The 23,423-nt window shown below is 55.0% G+C and overlaps 1 protein-coding gene across 1 annotated transcript in view; it reads left to right on the forward strand.

The window, feature by feature from the left end:
* Positions 1 to 17,695, forward strand: part of pelp1 (proline, glutamate and leucine rich protein 1) — a 36,720-nt gene extending 19,025 nt beyond the window's left edge. Inside the window, exons 10-17 of the mRNA XM_078427820.1 lie at positions 583 to 671; positions 2,438 to 2,554; positions 5,299 to 5,449; positions 8,295 to 8,460; positions 10,798 to 10,853; positions 13,720 to 13,929; positions 14,380 to 15,744; positions 16,865 to 17,695. Coding sequence (XP_078283946.1) covers positions 583 to 671; positions 2,438 to 2,554; positions 5,299 to 5,449; positions 8,295 to 8,460; positions 10,798 to 10,853; positions 13,720 to 13,929; positions 14,380 to 15,744; positions 16,865 to 16,969 — 2,259 coding nt within the window. The 3' untranslated portion in view covers positions 16,970 to 17,695. The remainder of the gene's footprint in view (positions 1 to 582; positions 672 to 2,437; positions 2,555 to 5,298; positions 5,450 to 8,294; positions 8,461 to 10,797; positions 10,854 to 13,719; positions 13,930 to 14,379; positions 15,745 to 16,864) is intronic.
* Positions 17,696 to 23,423: the final 5,728 nt, after the last annotated feature.

Consider the following 23,423-nt stretch of genomic DNA (forward strand, 5'->3'; position numbering starts at 1 on the left):
ACGTTTCAGACTGAAGAAGGGTCTCGACCCAGAAACGTCGCCCATTCCTTCTCCCCAGAGACGATGCCTGTCTAGCTGGGTTACTCCAGCTTTTTGTGTCCATCCTCTTTCTTCAGTCAGAGAGTTGTGAATCTGTGGAATTCTCTGCCTCAGAAGGCAGTGGAGGCCGATTCTCTGAATGCATTCAAGAGAGAGCTAGATAGAGCTCTTAAGGATAGCGGAGTCAGGGGGTATGGGGAGAAGGCAGGAACGGGGTACTGATTGAGAATGATCAGCCATGATCACATTGAATGGCGGTGCTGGCTCGAAGGGCCGAATGGCCTCCTGCTGCACCTATTGTCTATTTGTGTCCATCCTCGAGTGTAAACCGGCATCTGCAGTTCCTTCCTACGCGGGTTTAGTCGGCTGATTGATCTCCGTAAATTGGGACCTGACGACCGAACCGTTGAAGCGCTGGCGAACGGCGGCGTTGAGTTTGGGCTTTTTCCGCGGTCCCGTCCCCCCCCCCCCCCCCCCCCCCTCCTCCTCTCTCTTGCCGTGCTTTTGATATCTCTCTCTCTCTCTCCTCTCCCCCTACTCCAGAGCTGGATAGGCGAGGGGCCGTTGAAGCTGCTGGTGCTGCCGACGGTTCACTGCGATGCCTTGGAGATACTCTCGGCCCTCATCACCGCGTAAGTGTGCCCTCTAGCGTCTCCACTCGGCCCGTTCTCCATCCGACGCACAAAATGGGCCGACATACAAAATGGTGGACTACTCAGCGGGTCGGGCAGCACCTCTGGAGAAGAAAAGACGGGCGACGTTTCGGGCTGTCCTTGTTATTGAGGCAGTGCAGCGTATGTTCACGAGATTGATCCCTGGGATGGCGGGACTGTCGTATGAGGAAAGATTGAATAGACTAGTTTTGTATACAATACAATACAATATATCTTCATTGTCATTGTACAGGGGTACAACGAGATTGGGAATGCGCCTCCCATACGATGCAATAAATCAATTAGCTAGCCAGTATTCATTTAAACTACCCAACGAAAACGAGTATTCACTGGAGTTTAGAAGGATGAGAGGGGGATCTTATAGAGACGTATAAAATTATAAAAGGACTGGACAAGCTAGATGCAGGAAAAATGTTCCCAATGTTGGGCGAGTCCAGAACCAAGGGCCACAGTCTTAGAATAAAGGGGAGGCCATTTAAAACTGAGGTGAGAAGGAACCTTTTCACCCAGAGAGTTGTAAATCTGTGGAATTCTCTGCCACAGAGGGCAGTGGAGGCCAAATCATTGGTTTTTCTGAGGCATCGTGTGTTGTAGATGCCCTCCAAGGCTGGTAGCTGTGTTACGATGGTCCTCTGAGCTCTATGGACTACCCGCTGAAGAGCTTTCCTCTCTGCCTCCGTGCAGCTGAGGTACCACACAGGGATGCCATGTGTTGGGATGCTCTCTATGGTGCAGCGGTAGAAGGTCGTCAGCAGCTGTTGGGGTAGACCAGACTTCTTCAGTGTTCTCGGCTAGAACAGTCGTTGCTGTACCTTCTTGACCAGCGCAGCAGTGTTATTGGACCATGTTAGGTCCTCTGAAATGTGAGTGCCCAGAAACTTGAAGCTGGACACTCTCTCCACACTGTCCCCGTTGATAAAGATCAGGGCGTATTCCCCTTTGTGTGACCAATAGACAATAGGTGCAGGAGGAGGCCGTTCGGCCCTTCGAGCCAGCACCGCCATTCAATGTGATCATGGCTGATCATTCTCAATCAGTACCTCGTTCCTGCCTTCTCCCCATACCCCCTGACTCCGCTACCCTTAAGAGCTCTATCCAGCTCTCCCTTGAATGCATTCAGAGAATTGGCCTCCACTGCCTTCTGAGGCAGAGAATTCCACAGATTTACATCTCTCTTTCCTCATCTCAGTTCTAAATGGCCTACCCCTTATTATTAAACTGTGTGATCCCTTGTTCTGGACCCCCCCAACATTGGGAACATGTTTCCTGCCTCTAACGTGTCCAACCCATTAATAATCTTATACGTTTCGATAAGATCCCCTCTCATCCTTCTAAATTCCAGTGTATACAAGCCTAGTCGATCCAGTCTTTCAACAAACGACAGTCCCGCCATTCCGGGAATTAACCTAGTAAATCTACGCTGCACGCCCTCCATAGCAAGAATATCCTTCCTCAAATTTGGAGACCAAAACTGCACACAGTACTCCAGGTGCGGTCTCACTAGGGCCCTGTACAACTGCAGAGGGACCTCTTTGCTCTTATACTCAACTCCTCTTGTTATGAAGGCCAGCATGCCATTGGCTTTCTTCACTGCCTGCTGTACCTGCATGCTTCCTTTCAGTGAACTGTGTGGCCCCTTGTTCTGGACTCCCCCAACATTGGGAACATGTTTCCTGCCTCTAACGTGTCCAACCCCTTAATAATCTTGTCTTCTCCTTCCGCAGATGTGGGAAGCGACTGCTGCGTTTCACCGACATCATCTGCAGGCTCTTCCCTCAGGTGCTGACGGCGTGGGCGTCCCCGCGCGACACCGCCGTGCCGGGACAGGAGAGAGCGTACAGGTCAGTCTGGCGCGGAGCGGTGGATCACCCTGGCTGTCCCCCGAGGCCCTGCTCGACGGAGAAGCAGCCGGGGCCCGTTGGAAAGAAGCTGTCCCTGAATGGCGGCACGCGGCGGACGAACTGCTGCCTCACAGCTCCCGACACCCGGGTTCCATCCTGACCACGGGTGTTTGTCTGCACGTTCTACCCGTGACCTGTGCGGGTTTTCTCCGGGCGCTCCGGTTTCCCCTCACACGCCAAGGCGTGCAGGTTTGTAGGTTAATTGGCTTCGGTAAAAATTGGAAATTGTCCCTAATGTGTGTAGGATAGTGTTAGTGTGCGGGGATCGCTGGTTGGCGTGGACTCGGTGGGCCGAAGGGCCTGTTTTGGTTTGTCCCGTACGGGACCGCCCTTGTCTTGTATTAGGCCCGGGAGGGGGGGCGCTGTAGGCCCGGACACTGCAGGCCCGGACAATGCAGGCCCGGACAATGCAGGCCCGGACAGTGCAGGCCCGGACAGTGCAGGCCCGGACACTGGCGGCCCGGACAGTGCAGGCCCGGACACTGCAGGCCCGGACAGTGCAGGCCCGGACAGTGCAGGCCCGGACACTGCAGGCCCGGACACTGCAGGCCCGGACAGTGCAGGCCCGGACACTGTAGGCCCGGACAGTGCAGGTTCGGACCATCCTGACCACGGATGTTTGCACGTTCTCCCCGTGACCTGCGTGGGGTTTCTCCGGGTGCTCCGGTTTCCTCCCACACTCCAAAGACGTACTGATTTGCATGCTAATTGGCTTCTGTAAAATTGTAAATCGTCTGCCGTGTGTGTGTGTGTGTGTGTGTGTGTAGGATAGTGTTAGTGTACGAGGATCGCTGGTCGGCACGGACTCGGTGGGCCCAAGGGCCTGTTTCCGCGCTGTAGCCTAAAGTCTAAAGTAAGTCCAAAGTAAAGTTAGGGGCGGCAAGTTGTTGCAGCGGGTAGAGCTGCTGCCTCACAGAGCCAGAGACCCGGGTTCGATCCTGACTACGGGTGATGTGTGAACGGAGTTTGTGCGATTGCCCCGTGATAGTCTGGGTTTTCCCAATGTTGGGGGAGTCCAGAACCAGGGGACACAGTCTTAGAATAAAGGGGAGGCCATTTTAAACTGAGGTGAGAAGGAACTTTTTCACCCAGAGAGTTGTGAATTTGTGGAATTCTCTGCCACAGAGGGCAGTGGAGGCCAAATGGCTGGATGGATTTAAGAGAGAGTTACATAGAGCTCTAGGGGCTAGCGGAATCAAGGGATATGGGGAGAAGGCGGGCACGTTTTCTCTAAAGTAAATAGTAAAGTCTTAATGTCTAAAAGAAAGCGGGGGAATCCGTATACTTTGAAACCTCGCTATGTTTCTTGTACTGACGGGGTCTCGGGTGCTTGAGTTTGGGGGGGGGGGGGGGGAGTCACGTGTGCCGAGGTACAGTGAAGAGCCTTTTGTCGCGTGCTAACCAGTCAGCGGAAAGACAAGGCGCGATTAGAAATCGAACCGTCCGCAGCGTGCGGATGAAACGCTGCTGTGGGAGCAGAGAGTGGGGCGGGTTGTAAAGCGCGACTGCAGGCCCGCTCCTGCGGCCAGCACGCACAGGAGTCGCCCGGCTTGGGCGCTGTAATGTCCTCTGTAAGACCCTGTTGTGGCGAGCACAATGAATATACGCCCGACATCTTGTAAGAAGATTTTATTAAAGATCCTTCACCAGGAAACCTCAGTCACAAGGCACAAGCCCATTGGCCAGCTTCTGCTCTTGAGCTTCTGCTCTTGGCCTCAAGGGGGCACTGGCATTTATATTACATATACATCACAGGCGCCATCTTTGGTCCAGCCGCCATCTTGGATCCAGCCGCCATCTTGAATTTCATCCTGAGGATGCTAATGGCGGGGGGAGGGGGGGGCGGGCACCCTTGTTCTTTATATTCAATGCCCCGACCGATGAAGGCAAATATAAAATCGTCTTTTTGTTTGTAGACTTGGTGTAAGTGTAAATTATCCCTAGTGTGTGTAGGCTTGAATTAATGTGCAGGGTATTCGCTGGTCGACGAGGACTTGGTGGGCCGAAGGTCCTGTCTCTGCCCTGTATCTCTAAACTAAGATTGGAACGGAATTCACTGGAATTTAGAAGGATGAGAGGGGATCTTATAGAGACGTATAAAAGGACTGGACAAGCTAGATGCAGGAAAAATGTTCCCAATATTGGGGGAGTCCAGAACCAGGGGCCACACAGTCTTCGAATAAAGGGGAGGCCATTTAAAACTGAGTATAAGAAAATAACTGCAGATGCTGGTACAAATCGAAGGTATTTATTCACAAAATGCTGGAGTAACTCAGCAGGTCAGGCAGCATCTCGGGAGAGAAGGAATGGGCGACGTTTCGGGTCGAGACCCTTCTTCAGACTGACCCGAAACGTCACCCATTCCTTCTCTCCCGAGATGCTGCCTGACCTGCTGAGTTACTCCAGTATTTTGTGAATAAATACCATTTAAAACTGAGGTGAGAAAAACTTTTTCACCCAGAGAGTTGTGAATCCGTGGAATTCTCTGCCACAGAGGGCAGTGGAGGCCGATTCACTGGAATGATTTAAGAGAGAGTTAGATAGAGCTCCAGGGGCTAGTGGAATCAAGGGATATGGGGAGAAGGCAGGCACGGGTTACTGATTGTGGACGATCAGCCATGATCACAATGAATGGCGGTGCTGGCCCGAAGGCACCTATTATCTATGTTTCTCTGTTCTTGCAGCTCGGTGAGGGAGCGGGCGTATGGGGTGCTGGGAGCGTGGGTGAAGGCGTGCGGCACATCTTCAGGTGTCCTGCAGGGCTCCCTGCACCACTGCGACGTCTTGCTGGCGCACCTGATCACCGACATCACCCCCGCCACGGACACGCTGAAGGTGAGCGAGCACGCCGGGCGACGTCGATGGACGGCCGGCGAATCCCCTCGTCCCCCCGGAGTGGACACAAAGCGCCGGAGTAACTCAGCGGGACGGGCAGCGTCTCCGGAGAGAAGGAACGGGTGACGTTTTGGGTCCAGGCCATTTTGTCAGCCGAACACAACATTTGCAAGAAATTCCAAAGACGTGCAGGTTTAGAGGTTGATTGGCTTCTGTGTGTGTAAAGAAAAAGCTCCTCGTGTGTACGATGCAATAACTCAGCGGGTCGGGCAGCATCTCAGGAGAGAAGGAGAAGCCTGAGGAAGGGTCTCGACCCGAAACGTCACCCATTCCCTCTCTCCAGAGATGCTGCCTGTCCCGCTGAGTTACTCCAGCATTTTGTGTCTGTCTTCAGTCTGAAGAAGGGTCTCGGCCCGAAACGTCACCCATTCCCTCTCTCCAGAGATGCTGCCTGTCCCGCTGAGTTACTCCAGCACTTTGTGTCTAGCTTCGGTTTAAACCAGCATCTGCAGTTCCTTCCTACACAAACAGCTAACAATGGCCTGTTTCCTTTATCATCGTCACTTTTTTGCATATCTTTCATTCATCGTTCTTTATCTCATCATTATCATCGTTCTTTATCTCACTATAACACTCGTTTTCTCGTTTATGTCTCTCGTTTCCATCGCCCCTGACTCTCAGTCCGAAGAAGGGTCTCGACCCAAAAAAAGTCACCCATTCCTTCTCTCCAGAGATGCTGCCTGTCCCGCTGAGTTACTCCAGCATTTTGTGCCTGCCTTCGATTTAAACCAGCTGGTGTGCCGGGAGATCGCTGGTCGGCGCGGATTCGATGGGCCGAAGGGCCTGTTTCCGCGCCGAATCCCTAAAGCATGCCGCCTGGATTACAGGGTTCTTTCAGCTGCAGGGAGAGCTAGGATAGACTTGGACTCAGTGGGCCGAAGGGCCTGGTTCCACACTGTATCTGTACAGTCTCGAAGTCAGTGTAAAAAAAAAACATTCCCCTGCACATGTCACAAGTTATAGGGGTGGAATTCTCTGCCTCAGAAGGCAGTGGAGGCCAATTCTCTGAATGCATTCAAGAGAGAGCTGGATAGAGCTCTTAAGGATAGCGGAGTCAGGGGGGTATGGGGAGAAGGCAGGAACGGGGCACTGATTGTGGATGATCAGCCATGATCACAATGAATGGCGGTGCTGGCTCGAAGGGCCGAATGGTCTCCTCCTGCACCTATTGTCTATTGTCTATAATTAGGCCATTTGGCCCATCGAGTCTACTCTGCCATTCAATCATGGCTGATCACTGCCTCACAATCCCATTCTCCTGCCTTCTCTCCGTAACCCCTGACATCCGAACTAATCAAGAATCTGTCTATCTCTGCCTTAAAAATATCCACTGACTTGTGGCCTCCACAGCCGTCTGTGGCAAAGAATCCCACAGATTCACCACCCTCTGACTAAAGAAGTTCCTCCTCACCTCCTTTCTAAAAGAGCGCCCTTTTTAATTCTGAGGCTGTGCCCTCTGGTCCTGAACTCTCCCACCAGTGGAAACATCCTCTCCACACCCACTCTATCCAGGCCTTTCATTATTATTATAAGTTCTCCTTTAAACTCTGCCCCTCGCACCTCAAAGCTATGCCCTCCAGTATTTGAAGATAGACATAAAACGCTGGAGTAACTCAGCGGGACTGAATAGCATCTCTGGAGAGAAGAGACCTTCCGTGTAAAGTCCTTGACACCTCGGGATAGAAACATAGAAAATAGGTGCAGGAGTTGGCCATTCGGCCATTTGACCCAGCACCGCCATTCAATATGATCACGGCCGATCATCCAGAATCAGTACCCCGTTCCTGTTTTCTCCACATACCCCTTGATTCCGTTAGCCCTAAGAGCTAAATCTAACTCTCTCTTGAAAATATCCAGAGAATTGGCCTCCACTGCCTCCTGTGGCAGAGAATTCCACGGATTCACAACTCTGGGTGAAAAAGTTTTTCCTCATAGACAATAGACAATAGGTGCAGGAGTAGGCCATTCGGCCCTTCGAGCCAGCGCCGCCATTCAATGTGATCATGGCTGATCATCCACAATCAGTACCCCGTTCCTGCCTTCTCCCCATACCCCCTGACTCCGCTATCCTTAAGAGCTCTATCCAGCTCTCTCTTGAATGCATTCAGAGAATTGGCCTCCACTGCCTTCTGAGGCAGAGAATTCCACAGATTCACAACTCTCTGACTGAAAAAGCTTTTCCTCATCTCCGTTCTAAATGGCCTACCCCTTATTCTTAAACTGTGTGGCCCCTGGTTCTGGACTTCCCCAACATTGGGAACATGTTTCCCGCCTCTAACGTGTCCAACCCGTTAATAATCTTATACGTTTCGATAAGATCCCCTCCCATCCTTATAAACTCTAACCTAGGACTCATCTCAGTTCCGAAATGACCGACCCCTTATTCTTAAACTGTGTGACCCCTGGTTCTGGACTCCCCCAACATGGGGAACATTTTTCCTGCTTCTAGCCTGTCCAATCCCTTAATAATTTTATATGTCTCTATAAGATCCCCTCTCATCCTTCTAAATTCTAATGAATACAAGCCCAGTCGACCCATTATTTCATCAATAGACAGTCCCGCCATCCCGGGGATTAACCTGGTGAACCTACGCTGCACTGCCTCAATAGCAAGGACGTCCTTCCTCAAATTTGGAGACCAAAACTGCACACAGTACTCCAGGTGCGGTCTCACCAGGGCCCTGTACAACTGCAGTAGGACCTCCTTGCTCCTGTACTCCAATCAGCTGGGCACCGTGCTGACTGACCCCTGACGTAGTCTCCCCGCGGCCATTTGCTTTTTCAGCTGCAGGGGGAGAGACCAGCGGGCGATGGCACCCAGTCACACAGCTACGGCAAGCACAGCAGCAAGAAGCAGAAGCTGATGGACGTGAGCGAGGGGGCGGCCATGCTGGGCCAGAAGAAAAGGGATCCCTGTGCCAACAGTGACGTCTGCCTGGCCGCACTCAGAGGTACGCCCGGATACAGTGGCACGTCAAACCCTCCCTCTGCCCCGCTCCCCATCTCCACGCCCACTCCACCCGCCCCGCCCCACGCCCACTCCACCCGCCCCTCCTCCCCGCCCCACGCCCACTCCACCCGCCCCTCCTCCCCGCCCCACTCCCACACCACCCGCCCCTCCTCCCCGCCCCACTCCCACACCACCCGCCCCTCCTCCACGCCCCACGCCCACTCCACCCGCCCCTCCTCCCCGCCCCACTCCCACACCACCCGCCCCTCCTCCACGCCCCACGCCCACTCCACCGGCCCCTCCTCCCCGCCCCACGCCCACTCCACCCGCCCCTCCTCCCCGCCCCACTCCCACTCCACCCGCCCCTCCTCCCCGCCCCACTCCCACACCACCCGCCCCTCCTCCCCGCCCCACGCCCACTCCACCCGCCCCTCCCCGCCCCACGCCCACTCCACCCGCCCCACGCCCACTCCACCCGCCCCTCCTCCCCGCCCCACGCCCACTCCACCCGCCCCTCCCCGCCGCACGCCCACTCCACCCGCCCCACGCCCACTCCACCCGCCCCTCCTCCCCGCCCCACGCCCACTCCACCCGCCCCTCCTCCCCGCCCCACTCCCACACCACCCGCCCCTCCTCCACGCCCCACGCCCACTCCACCCGCCCCTCCTCCCCGCCCCACTCCCACACCACCCGCCCCTCCTCCACGCCCCACGCCCACTCCACCCGCCCCTCCCCGCCCCACGCCCACTCCACCCGCCCCTCCTCCCCGCCCCACGCCCACTCCACCCGCCCCTCCTCCCCGCCCCACTCCCACACCACCCGCCCCTCCTCCACGCCCCACGCCCACTCCACCCGCCCCTCCTCCCCGCCCCACTCCCACACCACCCGCCCCTCCTCCACGCCCCACGCCCACTCCACCCGCCCCTCCTCCCCGCCCCACGCCCACTCCACCCGCCCCTCCTCCCCGCCCCACGCCAACTCCACCCGCCCCTCCTCCCTGCCCCATCCCCACCGCCCCTCCTCCCTGCCCCACTCCCAACGCCCCTCCTCCCTGCCCCACTCCCACTGCCCCTCCTCCCTGCCCCACTCCCACCGCCCCTCCTCCCTGCCCCACTCCACCATGCCCGTCCCACTCCCACTGCCCCTCCTCCCTGTCCACTCCCAATCCCACCGCCCCTCCTCCCTGCCCCACACCCACTCCACCCTGCCCCTCCTCCCCGCCCACTCCCACTCCACCCGCCCCTCCTCCCCGCCCCACACTCACCGCCCCTCCTCCCTGCCCCACTCCCACCGCCCCTCCTCCCTGCCCCACTCCCACCGCCCCTCCTCCCTGCCCCACTCCCACCGCCCCTCCTCCCTGCCCCACTCCCACCGCCCCTCCTCCCTGCCCCACTCCACCCTGCCCGTCCCACTCCCACTGCCCCTCCTCCCTGTCCACTCCCACACCCACCACCCCTCCTCCCTGCCCCACTCCACTCGCCCCTCCTCCCTGCCCCACTCCCACCACCCCTCCTCCCTGCCCCACTCCCACCGCCCCTCCTCCCTGCCCCACACTCACCGCCCTGTTCCACCCTCCCCTCCCGCACATCTCCCACCGCCCCTCCTCCTTGCCCACTCCCCCCGCCCCTCCACCCTGCCCCACACCCCCGCCCCTCCTCCTTGCCCACTTCCACTCCACCCGCCCCTCCTCCATGCCCCGCACTCACCGCCCCTCCTCCCTGCCCCACTCCTACTCCCCCCGCCCCTCCTCCATGCCCCACTCGCACCGCCCTGCTCCACCCACCCCTCCCGCACATCTCCCACCGCCCCTCTCCACACGCCCCTCCTCCCTGCCCACCCCCACCCGGCATTTGAGGGCAGTCACGGTGGCGCAGCGGTAGAGTTGCCGCCTTGCAGCGAATGCAGCGCCGGAGACCCGGGTTCCATCCCGACCACTGGCGCTGTCTGTACGGAGTTTGTACGTTCTCCCCGTGACCTGTGTGGGTTTTCCCCGGGCGCTCCGGTTTCCTCCCACACTCCAAAGACGTGCGGGTTTGTAGGTTAATTGGCTGGGCAAATGTAAAAATTGTCCCCAGTGTGTGTAGGATAGTGCTAGTGTGCGGGGATCGCTGGGGGGCGCAGACACGGTGGGCCTGTTCCCACTAAACTAAACCCACTGGCGATCCTGTGATATCTAGTCGGTGCGTGGCCCGGGCTTCCTGATCCCCAGGCCATCCTGGCCTCTCTCCTACGCCTGTCCTTCCACTCTGCCCCCGGGGTTCAACCCCCCCGTGTTCACCGCTCTGTGTCTCCCCTCTCTATCTCTCTCTCTCTCACTTTCTCTCTCTCCCCTCCACAGTCTGCAGTGACGTGATCATGACCAGCGGGGCTTTGCTGAAGGAGGAGACTCACAAGGTTCGTGAAGAAGCTTCAGCGGTTCAACGGTTATAGACAATAGGTGCAGCAGGAGGCCATTCGGCCCTTCGAGCCTGTACGCACCGCCATTCAATGTGATCATGGCTGATCATCCACAATCAGTACCCCGTTCCTGCCTTCTCCCCATACCCCCTGACTCCGCTATCCTTAAGAGCTCTATCTAGCTCTCTCTTGAATGCATCCAGAGAATTGGCCTCCACTGCCTTCTGAGGTACAGGGAGTTGTGTGGGAAGGGAATGGCATATGCTGGCTTAAACCAAAATGCTGGACTAACTCAGCGGGACAGGCAGCATCTCTGGAGAGGTAATGGGTTACAAGGCAATAGACAATAGGTGCAGGAGGAGGCCATTCGGCCCTTCGAGCCAGCACCGCCATTCAATGTGATCACGGCTGATCATCCACAATCAGTACCCCGTTCCTGCCTTCTCCCCATACCCCCTGACTCCGCTATCCTTACGAGCTCTATCTAGCTCTCTCTTGAAAGCATCCAGAATTGGCCTCCACTGCCTTCTGAGGCAGAAAATTCCACAGGTTAATTGGCTTGGTAAACATTTTTTTTTTAATTGTCCCTAGTGTGTTAATAGACAATAGACAATAGGTGCAGGAGTAGGCCATTTGGCCCTTCGAACCATTCACCCTGATCATGGCTGATCATCCACAATCAGTACCACCGTTCCTGCCTTTCCCCGTACCTCCTGACTCCGCTATCATTAAGAGCTCTATCTAGCTCTCTCTTGAATGCATTCAGAAAATTGGCCTCCACTGCCCTCTGAGGCAGAGAATTCCACAGATTCACAACTCTGACTTTTCCTCATCTCCGTTCTAAACGGTCTACCCCTTATTCTTAAACTGTGGGTGGTCCCTGGTTCTGGACTCCCCCCAACATCAAATTAACAGTTGATAGTTAAACCTTGATAGCCCTGGTAGAAGTTTAACAGAGGATTGAGAGGCCTCTCATGCAACGATGGGGAGATTGAACAGTACTGATGAGCGTTTGTCGGCACTGGGCCTGTACTCGCTGGAGTTTAGAAGGATGAGGGGGGACCTCATTGAAACGTACAGAACAGTGAGCGGCCTGGATAGAGTGGATGTGGAGAGGATGTTTCCACTAGTGGGAGAGTCTAGGACCAGAGGGCACAGCCTCAGAATTAAAGGGCGTTCCTTTAGGAAGGAGACGAGGAGGAATTTCTTCAGTCAGGGCGGTGAATCTGTGGGATTCTTTGCCACAGACGGCTGTGGAGGCCACAAGTCAGTGGATGTTTTTTTAAAATATTTTATTTTTATGTTTATTAGCAAGGAAGAAAGAGAATTACAAATATAAAGGTTATGGGGATAGATCCGGGAGATGATGAGTATAGTTGTACATCCAACCCTAAACTCAAGTTTTAACTTTAGTTTCAAATTTTAGTTTTGTGTCAAACCCATTTACTTTTTTAAAAATTCAATAGACGGAGACCAAATTTTAAAAAATAGATCTGGTTTGTCAATTAAGACAAACCTTATTTTTTCCAAATGCAAGGTCTCGGTCTTTTCCGTAATCCACATTTTAACTGGGGGTTACTGTTTTTTCCCAAAATTTAAGTATTAATCTTTTCAATAGACAATAGGTGCAGGAGGAGGCCATTCGGCCCTTCGAGCCAGCACCGCCATTCAATGTGATCACGGCTGATCATTCTCAATCAGTACCCCGTTCCTGCCTTCTCCCCATACCCCCTGACTCTGCTATCCTTAAGAGCTCTATCTAGCTCTCTTGAATGCATTCAGAGAATTGGCCTCCACTGCCGTCTGAGGCAGAGAATTCCACAGATTCACAACTCTCTGACTGAAAAAGTTTTTCCTCATCTCAGTTCTAAATGGCAGACCCCTTAGTCTTAAACTGTGTGGCCCCTGGTTCTGGACTCTCCCAACATTGGGAACATGTTTCCTGCCTCTAACGTGTCCAACCCCTTAATAATCTTATACGTTTCGATAAGATCTCCTCTCATCCTTCTAAATTCCAGTGTATACAAGCCCAGTCACTCCAGTCTTTCAACGTACGACAGTCCCGCCATTCCGGGAATTGACCTCGTGAACCTACGTTGCACGTTCGCAGTTATTAAACTGTAGTCAAGAAAATGTCCCTGACTTATCGTAAAGTTTGTAATGTGATCTGATACTCCTAATATTATTAATTTTGGATCTAAGTCCAGTTGGTTATCGATAACTTTGGAGATAGTTTTAAAAATATCGATCCAAAAGTGGATGTGTTTAAAGCGGAGGTTCTTAGTTAGTGCGGGTGTCAGGGGTGAGGGGGAGAAGGCAGGAGAATGGGGTTGGGAGGGAGAGATAGATCGGCCGTGATGGAATGGCAGAGTGGACTCGATGGGCTTGTACTGTTCTATGTTGTAAGATGTGTGGGTCAGAGTAGCTCTTAGGGCTAACGGAATCAAGGGAAATGGGGAGAAAGCAGGAATGGGGCAAGGATTGTGGATGATCAGCCGTGATCATATTGAATGGCAGTGCAGGCTCAAGGGCCGAATGGCCTCCTCCTGCACCTATTGTCTGTGTTTTGGTGACTGCGGCTGGGAACGAGGGAGTTAAGACTTTACCGGTGTGGGCAGTTTTATTTTGGCGTCCGCGGCGAAGTCTCACCTCTGCCTCCCTCCCTCCTCTCCCCTCCTTCCCTCCCCTCCCTCCCACCTCTCCCTCCCTCCACCTCTCCCTCCTCTCCCCCCCTCTCTCCCTCCCTCTGCCCCTCCCTCTGCCTCCTCTCTCTCCCTCCCCCCTCTCTCCGTCTCTCTCTCTCTCCCTCCCTCCTCTCCTCTCCCTCCATCCCTCCCTCCTCTCTCCGTCCATCCCTGTGCAGAAGCTGCATGACCTGGTGGTGCCGTTGCTGTTGCGACTGCAGCAGGGCGTGAGCCCCGGCTGGCCCAGCCCGTACCTGCGCGCGGACTGCCGCAGGGAGCTGTACCGGCTGCTGCTGTTCCTGCTGCTGGTGCCCAGCCCCCGGCGGCCCCCTCCCCTGCACTGCGGAGTCAGGACCTTCAGCTACGGCCAGAACGACAGAAGCACCGAGGTAAGACCACCGCCGGACCCCCACCTGCCGCCCCTCACCCCCGCAGCAGACCGAAGCCTACAGTGGCGCAGCGGTAGAGTTGCTGCCTTACAGTGAATGCAGCGCCGGAGACCCGGTGTTCGATCCCGACTACGGGCGCCGTCTGTACGGAGTTTGTACGTTCTCCCCGTGACCTGCGCGGGTTTTCTCCGAGATCTTCGGTTTCCTCCCACACTCCAAAGACGTGCGGGTTTGTAGGTTAATTGACTTGGTATAAATGTAAAGATTGTCCCTAGTGGGTGTAGGATAGTGTTAGTGTGCGGGGATCGCTGGGCGGCGCGGACCCGGTGGGCCGAAGGGCCTGTTCCCGCGGTCAGGCTGTTGAAGTTGCCACGTTCCAGGCCGCGCCGGACGGTGAAAGGTCCGTCTCTCCCAGCCCGTTAACGGCGCCGGTCTGTCTTGCGTCCGCAGGTGTCTGTTTTCTGCGCTGAGGCGCTGGTGATCTGCAACTGCCTGCTGCACCCAAGGGTGCCCTCTCTACAGTCGCCCGTGAGCGTCAGCGCCAACGCCTTCAGGCCGCCGCTGCCGGAGACCCCAGCCGCATCCAAGCTGCCTCCAGCCCCCGCCTCGCCCGGCCTCCTCCGCCCCCCGCCCCCGGTCTCGCCGGCACGCTTCCCCGCCCCTCCGCCGCCCCCACAGCCGCCCGCCACGCCGGAGGACGAGGAGTCCGGGCAGCAGGACGAGGAGGAGCTGTTCGGGGACGGCGGGCGGCGGCCCGTGTTCGTGCGCTACGACCGCGAGGAGGACTCGGACGTGGAGATCTCGCTGGAGAGCGACTCGGACGACAGCGTGATGATCGTGCCGGGCGGGCTCGTACCGCAGCGCTGCGGCGCCTCGCCTCCCCAAACGCAACCCCTCCCCCTCGCCCGGGCCGCCAAGGAAGAGGCGCAGGCCGACGTGCAGAAGATCGTGGTGTCCTCTCCGCCGCCGCCACCACCGCCTCCTCCGCCCGCGCCAACGCAAGCGCTCAGCCAGCCCCCCCCGCCCCCGGCCACCCTGCCACTCCTCGCCGAAGACCAAGACCCCCAGGAGCTGGAAGAAGACTTGACCGTCATCAACATCAACAGCAGCGAGGACGAGGATGGGGACTTCCCAGAGGAGGAGGAGGAGGAGGAGGACTACTTCGAGGAGGAGGAGGACGACGAGGAGGAGGAGGACGAGGACGAGGAGGATGAGGAGGACTACGAGGAAGAGGAGGACTACGAGGAAGGGGAGCTGGAGGACGAGGAAGACGAGGACGAGGAGATGGACTACAAGATGGAGGACGAGGAGGAGGAGATGGAGGAGGAGGAGATGCTGGCGGGGCTGCGCGGCCCCACGCCGGAGGCTGACGGGACCCCGGGGGAGGAGGAGGTGGCGACCGAGGCGGCGGCGGAGTCCGCCGGGGATGGAGCGCCGGAGGAGGAGGAGCCGGTGGCGGCGGCGGAAGGGGAGCTTGCCGCCGAGGCCGTGGCGCCGGAGCGGAGCGCCGAGCCCCGGAGAGAGGAGGAGGAGGAGGCTCCAGCCGAGGGAGGGCCGCGGGAGGAGCAGCCGGCGACTGCGACGGAGAACCGGGAGGAGGAGAAGGAGGAGGCGGCAACGGCGGCGCCGGCAGACGAGCCGGGAACGCCGGGAGAGGCCGGGGCGCCGGAGAAGGAGGCCGCGCCGGAGCCGGGAGATGCCGAGGAGAAGCCGGAGGAGGCGGCGGCCGAGGTGGCGGTGGTGACGGTGGAGGGGAGCGCCGCCGGAGAGACGCGGCAGGAGACAGAGGAAACCGCCGACCCGGAGCAGGGAAAGGTACGGCTGGCCTGTGCGTGTTTAGTGCTCGTGTGTGTTTGTGCGTACGTGATGCTCGCACTTTTCTTTGCGTGTTCTGTGTACATGCGCGTGGTTTGTGTGTGTGTGCGCACGTCCGTGGTGCGTGCGTGTGTTGTGCATGCCTGTTTTTTTGCTCTCCCGTGTGCTGTGTGCGTGTTTAGTGCGTGTGTGCCTGGTGCCCCATGTTGCGGTCACATGTCTGTTGCCCGTGTGCGTGTGCATCTTTTGTGTGCCTGGTGCGTGTATAGAAACATAGAAAATCAGTGCAGGAGGAGGCCATTCGGCCCTTCGAGCCAGCACCGCCATTCATTGTGATCACGGCTGATCATCCACAATCAGTAACCCGTGCCTGCCTTCTCCCCATACCCCTTGATTCCACTAGCCCCTAGAGCTCTATCTAACTCTCTCTTAAATCCATCCAGTGAATCGGCCTCCACTGCCCTCTGTGGCAGAGAATTCCACAGATTCACAACTCTCTGGGTGAAAAAGTTCCTTCTCGCCTCAGTTTTAAATGGTCTCCCCTTTATTCTTAGACTGTGTGTGTGTGGCCCCTGGTTCTGGACTCCCCCAACTTTGGGAACATTTTTCCTGCATCTAGCTTGTCCAGTCCTTTTATAATTTTATACGTCTATAAGATCCCCCTCTCATCCTTCTAAACTCCAGTGAATGCAAGCCCAGTATTTCCAACCTTTCCTCGTATGACAGTCCCGCATCCCGGGGATTAACCTGGTAAACCTACGCTGCACTGCCTCAATAGCAAGGACGTCCTTCCTCAAATTTGAAGACCAAAACTGCACACAGTACTCCAGGTGCGGTCTCGCCAGAGCCCTGTACAACTGCAGAAGGACCTCTTTGCTCCTATACTCAACTCCTCTCGTTGTGAAATGTCTGTTGTGGCCGCGTGTCTGTTGCCCGTGTGTTGTGTGCGTGTGCTTGTATGTTGTTGCCGTGTGTCTGTTGCCCATGTTGTGTGCGTGTATGTTGTCCGTGTGTTGTGTGTGTGTATGTTGTTGCCACGTGTCTGTCGCCCGTGTGTTTGGTGCGCGTGTCACTGACCCTGTCTCTCCCCCCCCCCCCCACCCCCCCCCCCCCCCACCAGCCTGGAGAGGACGAGACGACGGCCATGTTGGCCGACTTTGTGGATTGCCCGCCGGACGAGGAGGACGTGCCCGGGGCAGCGGGTTCAAGCCGAGAGTCCCAGTGAGGCAGGAGGCCTGGAGACCCCCACTCCCCCACCCCTGGTCAGGTTGGGGCTTAGTCAGTGATGTTTTGGGGGCAAGAGTGAGGGGGGGGTGCAGTTTGTGCCAATGTGAGTGGACTCATAAACCATCACCAACTGAGGTTGTTCCAATATTATATCTGCTGTGTGTGTGTATGCCTGGGTCTGTGTGTGTGTGTGTCTGGGTCTGTGTGTCTGGGTCTGTGTGTGTGTATGCCTGGGTCTGTGTGTGTATGTCTGGGTCTGTGTGTGTCTGAGTACGTGTGTCTGTGTGTATGACTGGGTCTATGTGTGTGTGTCTGGGTCTGTGTGTATGACTGGGTCTATGTGTGTGTGTCTGGGTCTGTGTGTATGACTGGGTCTGTGTGTGTCTGAGTGCGTGTGTCTGGGTCTGTGTGTCTGAGTGTGTGTGTGTATGTCTGTATGTATGTCTGTGTGTATGTCTAGGTCTGTGTGTTTGGGTGTGTGTATGTGTCTGGGTTTGTGTGTGTCTGGGTCTGTGTGTGTGTGTGCCTGTGTGTGTGTGTGTGTGTGTGTGCCTGTCTGAATGTGTGTGGGTGTGTGCCTGTCTGAATGTGTGTGGGTGTGTGCCTGTCTGAATGTGTGTGTGTGCCTGTGTTTTCTATGACAGTTTTTTACATGAACATGTACCATACTTGTCATCGTGCCTGAGCGTGGGTCTTGTGCACAGATTTAATAAACTCTCGTGTGTTCAGGCTTTGATTATTTTCTCACTTTCTTCTCTCCTCGCCACAGCTGAGATGGTTCCCCTAGTTACTTTAGTTTATGGTCACTTGCACCGAGGTGCAGTGAAAAGCTTTTTTGTGTTGCGTGTTAGCCAGTCAGCAGAAGGACAATAAATACATGATTGCAATCGAGCCATCCACAGTGTACAGACAGACACACGATAAAGGGAACAAAGTGCAAGTTAAAGTCCGATCAAAGATAGTCCGAAGGTCTCCAATGAGGTAGGTAGATGGTAGTTCAGGACCGCTCTCTGGTTGTTGATGGAACGGCTCGAAGGGCCGAATGGCCTCCTCCTGCTCCTATTGTCTATTGTCATGGTTCAGTTGCCTGATAACAGCTGGGGAAAAAACTGTAGAGTTGCTGCCTCACAGCGCCGGAGACCCGTGTTCGATCCCGACCACGGGCGCTGTCTGTACGGAGTTTGTACGTTCTCCCCGTGACCTCCGAGATCTTCGGTTTCCTCCCACACTCCAAAGACGTGCAGGTTCGTAGATTAACTGGCTACAAAAACCAAAGGGACGACGGTGAGAAAGGTGGGCCTAAAATTGTCTTGCTATCGTGTACCATTTTGGCTGCAGTTCAGGAACAAACAAACAAACAAACAAACAAACGAAGGTTTTTATATATAAATTCTCGGATTTTTCTAAGTTCGCTTTACGAACAACTTATTGAAAGATGTTTAGCTAATTGGCCTATAGATTCTTGGTGTCTGCCTTCCTTTTTGAATAAAGGAGTTGTAGTCGCTGTTTCCTCACAATCTAAAGAATTTTGGGAATTCCTCAAGGATAGCTTACATCCATTCCATTTGAATGGGTGCTGTGGTAATGGATAAGGTTGATGTGGCCTGCCCAATGCACAAGCATTGTCATTTGAACTCCACCGTTGAGTGAGGCCTGGGTGAGAACACTGTGTAAAAAAGACACAAAGTACTGTAGTAACTCAGCGAGTCTGGCTTCATCTGATCTTTGTAAGGGCGTTCACGGTGGCGCAGCGGTAGAGTTGCCGCCTTACAGCGAATGCAGCGCCGGAGACCCAGGTTCCATCCCGACTACGGGCGCTGTCTGTACGGAGTTTGTACGTTTTCCCCGTGACCTGCGTGGGTTTTCTCCGAGATCTTCGGTTTCCTCCCACACTCCAAAGACGTGCAGGTTTGTAGGTTAATTGGCTTGGTAAATGTAAAAATTGTCCCTAGTGGGTGTAGGATAGTGTTAATGTGCGGGGATCGCTGGGCGGCGCGGACCTGGTGGGCCGAAAGGGCCTGTTTCTGCGCTATATCTCTAAACTAAACTAAAATCTCTGGAGAATGTGGCTCGTTGACGTTTTAGGTTGGGATACTGAGCGCACTGCTGGTTTAGATTTTTTTTTAGATTTAGAGATACAGCGCAGAAACAGGCCCTTCGGCCCACCGGGTCCGTGCCGCCCAGTGATCCCCGCACACTAACACTATCCTACACCCACTAGGGATAATTTTTACATTTGCCCAGCCAATTAACCTACAAACCTGTACGTCTTTGGAGTGTGGGAGGAAAGCGAAGATCTCCTGCCACAGAAGGTAGTTGAGGCCAGTTCATTGGCTATATTTAAGAGGGAGTTAGATGTGGCCCTTTTTGCTAAAAGGATCAGGGGGTATGGAGAGAAGGCAGGTACAGGCTACTGAGCTGGATGATCAGCCATGATCATATTGAATGGCGGTGCAAGCTCGAAGGGCCTAGAGCGTGTAGGATGGTGTTAGTGTGCGGGGATCGCTGGGCGGCGCGGACATGGTGGGCCGAAGGGCCTGTTTCCGCGTTGTATCTCTAAACTGAACTAAATCCGCATTTAGATTTACTGATACAGCGCGGAAATAATGTGGATAAATGTGAGGTTATCCACTTTGGCGGCAAGAACGGGAAAGCAGAGTATTACCTGAATGGTGACCGATTGGGAGAAGGGGAGATGCAACGTGACCTTGGTGTCATGGTGCACCAGTCATTGAAAGCAAGCATGCAGGTGCAGCAGGCAGTGAAGAAAGCGAACGGTATGTTGGCATTCATAGCAAGAGGATTTGAGTTTAGGAGCAGGGAGGTTCTGCTGCAGTTGTACAGGGCCTTGGTGAGACCGCACCTGGAGTATTGTGTGCAGTTTTGGTCTCCTAACCTGAGGAAAGACGTTCTTGCCTTAGAGGGAGTACAGAGAAGGTTCACCAGATTGATCCCTGGGATGGCAGGATGGCAGGACTTACATATGAGGCCCTTCAGCCCACCGGGTCCGCGCCGCCCAGCTATCCCCGCAAATTAACACTATCCTAGTGAGACCGCACCTGGTCTCGGTCTCGGTCCTAAAAGACTTCCCCCTTATCCTTAAGCTGTGACCCCTGGTTCTGGACTCCCCCAACATCGGGAACAATCTTCCCGCATCTAGCCTCTCCAACCCCTATTGGGGTTGCATTTGTACATTTGTACATTTATACCAAGCTGAGTCCAAGTGTGTATAGATTGGTTCACTGGTAGGTGAGGGGAATGTTACAAGAAGACATACAAAGAGGGAAATTGATAAGGAGGATGGTGAAACTAGTCGGAGAACTAGAGTGGTCAGCCCAGGGTCAATTTCTCAATGGCTTCCTGTTTTTTTGGTTCCTTTTGACGAACTTCCTGTTTTTGCCCAGGTTAATTCCCGGAATGGCGGGACTGTCTTATGTTGAAAGACTGGAGCGACTAGGCTTGTATACACTGGAATTTAGAAGGATGAGAGGGGATCTTATCGAAACATATAAGATTATTAAGGGGTTGGACACGTTAGAGGCAGGAAACATGTTCCCAATGTTGGGGGAGTCCAGAACCAGGGGCCACACACAGTTTAAGAATAAGGGGTCGGCCATTTAGAACTGAGATGAGGAAAAACTTTTTCAGTCAGAAAGTTGTGAATCTGTGGAATTCTCTGCCTCAGAAGGCAGTGGAGGCCAATTCTCTGAATGCATTCAAGAGAGAGCTGGATAAGGATCTAGCTAAGGATAGCGGAGTCAGGGGGTATGGGGAGAAGGCAGGAACGGGGTACTGATTGAGAATGATCAGCCATGATCACATTGAATGGCGGTGCTGACTTGAAGGGCCGAATGGCCTCCTCCTGCACCTATTGTCTATCCTACACACACTAGGGACAATTTTTACATTTACCCAGTCAATTAACCTACATACCTGTACGTCTTTGGATTTCTGACTCAAACGTTAGTCCCTTTATCCGCTGCCATCCCACCTGGGGGCGGCCTCAGCCAGCAGTTTCTGCAGCTCCGATGGTGGCGGGATAGCAGCAGATAGACGGGTGGAATGGTCACAGTGGGGTGGACAGTACTACCTGACCCTGCCCAGCTGCCGTGCCAGTTGTGGCCAGGAGAGGGCGGCACCTGGCAACACAAAGCAGCAAAACTAATGAATTAAATAAGTACTTATACAAACTAACTGGTGGGAACGCTAGTCGGAGAGAACGTTCTACGTTCTCTAGTGGCTGTCGAAGCGGCAGCTTCTCTGGAGGACGGGGGCAAACCGGAGCACCCGGAGAAAACCCACGGGGAGAACGTGCAAACTCCGCAGAAGTTAACAACTCAAGAAGGGTCTCGAGTCGAAACGTCGCCCGTTCCTTCTCTCCGGAGATGCTGCCTGAGTTACGCCAGGTTTTTGTGTCTACCTTCAGTGTAACCTGTGGGACTCTCTGCCGCAGAAGGCAGCGGAGGCCAATTCACAGGATGTTTTCAAGAGAGAGTTAGATTTAGCTCTTCGGGCTAACGGAATCAAGGGACGGAAGGACTTTCATATGAAGAAAGACTGGATAGACTCGGCTTGTACTCGCTGGAATTTAGAAGATTGAGGGGGGATCTTATAGAAACGTACAAAATTCTTAAGGGGTTGGTCAGGCTAGATGCAGGAAGATTGTTCCCGATGTTGGGGAAGTCCAGAACAAGGGGTCACAGTTTAAGGATAAGGGGGAAGTCTTTTAGGACCGAGATGAGAACGTTTTTTTCACACAGAGAGTGGTGAATCTGGAATTCTCTGCCACAGAAGGTAGTTGAGGCCAGTTCATTGGCTATATTTAAGAGGGAGTTAGATGTGGCCCTTGTGGCTAAAGAGATCAGGGGGTATGGAGAGAAGGCAGGTACAGGATACTGAGTTGGATGATCAGCCATGATCATATTGAATGGCGGTGCAGGCTCGAAGGGCCGAATGGCCTACTCCTGCACATATTTTCTATGTTTGTATAATCAAAGGCGGCTCGGTGGCGCAGCGGTAGAGTTGCCGCCTTACAGCGAATGCAGCGCCGGAGACTCAGGTTCGATCCCGACTACGGGCGCCGTCTGTATGGAGTTTGTACGTTCTCCCTGTGACCTGCGTGGGTTTTCTCCGAGATCTTCGGTTTCCTCCCACACTCCAAAGACGTGCAGGTATGTAGGTTAATTGACTGGGTAAAATATAAAAATTGTCCCTAGTGTGTGTAGGATGGTGTTAATGTGCGGGGATCGCTGGGCGGCGCGGACTCGGTGGGCCGAAGGGCCTGTTTCTGCGCTGTATCTCAAAATCTAAAAAATATGGGGGAGAAATCAGGAACGGGGATACTGATTTTAGACGATCATATTATAAGAAAATAACTGCAGATGCTGGTACAAATCGAAGGTATTTATTCACAAAATGCTGGAGTAACTCAGCGGGTCAGGCAGCATCTCAGGAGAGAAGGAATGGGTGACGTTTCAGGTCGAGACCCTTCTTCAGTAACTCAGCGGGTCAGGCAGCATCTCAGGAGAGAAGGAATGGGCGATGTTTCGGGTCGAGACCCTTCTTCAGTCTGACCCGAAACGTCGCCCATTCCTTCTCTCCTGAGATGCTGCCTGACCCGCTGAGTTACTCCAGCATTTTGCGTATAAAGGCCATGATCACATTGAATGGCGGTGCTGGCTCGAAGGGCCGAGTGGCCTACTCCTGCGCCTATTTTTCTACGTTTCCAAACCAGCAACTGCGTGCAGTCCCTTCTGACACAAGTCAGCCTATAACCAGGGCCAAACGACGGCTACTGCTGCCACTGATGGTCACCAGCAGAAAGCTTCGGGCGATCAACAGGAAGCAGAACACAGAGTGGGGCTCTGTGACGCAGCCGCCAAATACAATCGCCCCAGAAACCCAGCTTGATTATGGACTACCGATGACAAATCGTTTTTGTTGCTATCTGTGGCAGCCTCGTGCGGGCGGCTTAGTAGAGTGGCCCCTGGGCCTCCTCCACTGTCAGAGTGAGGCCCAGCGCACAAAATGGAGGAACGGCGGCTCATATTCTGCTCGGGCAGCTTACCCCCCCCCCCCGCCGGTATGAACATTGACTGTAATGGTGTATTGTCTTTCTGCTGACCCAGCGAAAGGGCTTCACACTCTGCCTCGCTACACCTGACAACAAACTAGACTCTTATTTGGAATGGGACTAGACCAAGTGGACACGTTGGGGCCGGCCCAAACCTCTCCTGCATTGGTGCAGCACCCTCTCCTACCCCCTTTCTCCCCTACCCCTTCCACCCTCCCCTCCTCTCCCTCCCCCCCTCAACTCCCCTTATCCTCTCCCTCCCTCCCCTCCCCCCCTCCCCCTTCCACCCCCCCGCTCCCTTCCTCCCCTCCACTCCCTCCCCATCCCCCCTCAACTCCCCTTCTCCTCCTCCTCTCGACCTCCTCCCCTCCATCCCCTC

The sequence above is a fragment of the Rhinoraja longicauda genome, chromosome 34, assembly GCF_053455715.1.
Source record: "Rhinoraja longicauda isolate Sanriku21f chromosome 34, sRhiLon1.1, whole genome shotgun sequence".
Classification (NCBI taxonomy): domain Eukaryota; kingdom Metazoa; phylum Chordata; class Chondrichthyes; order Rajiformes; family Arhynchobatidae; genus Rhinoraja; species Rhinoraja longicauda.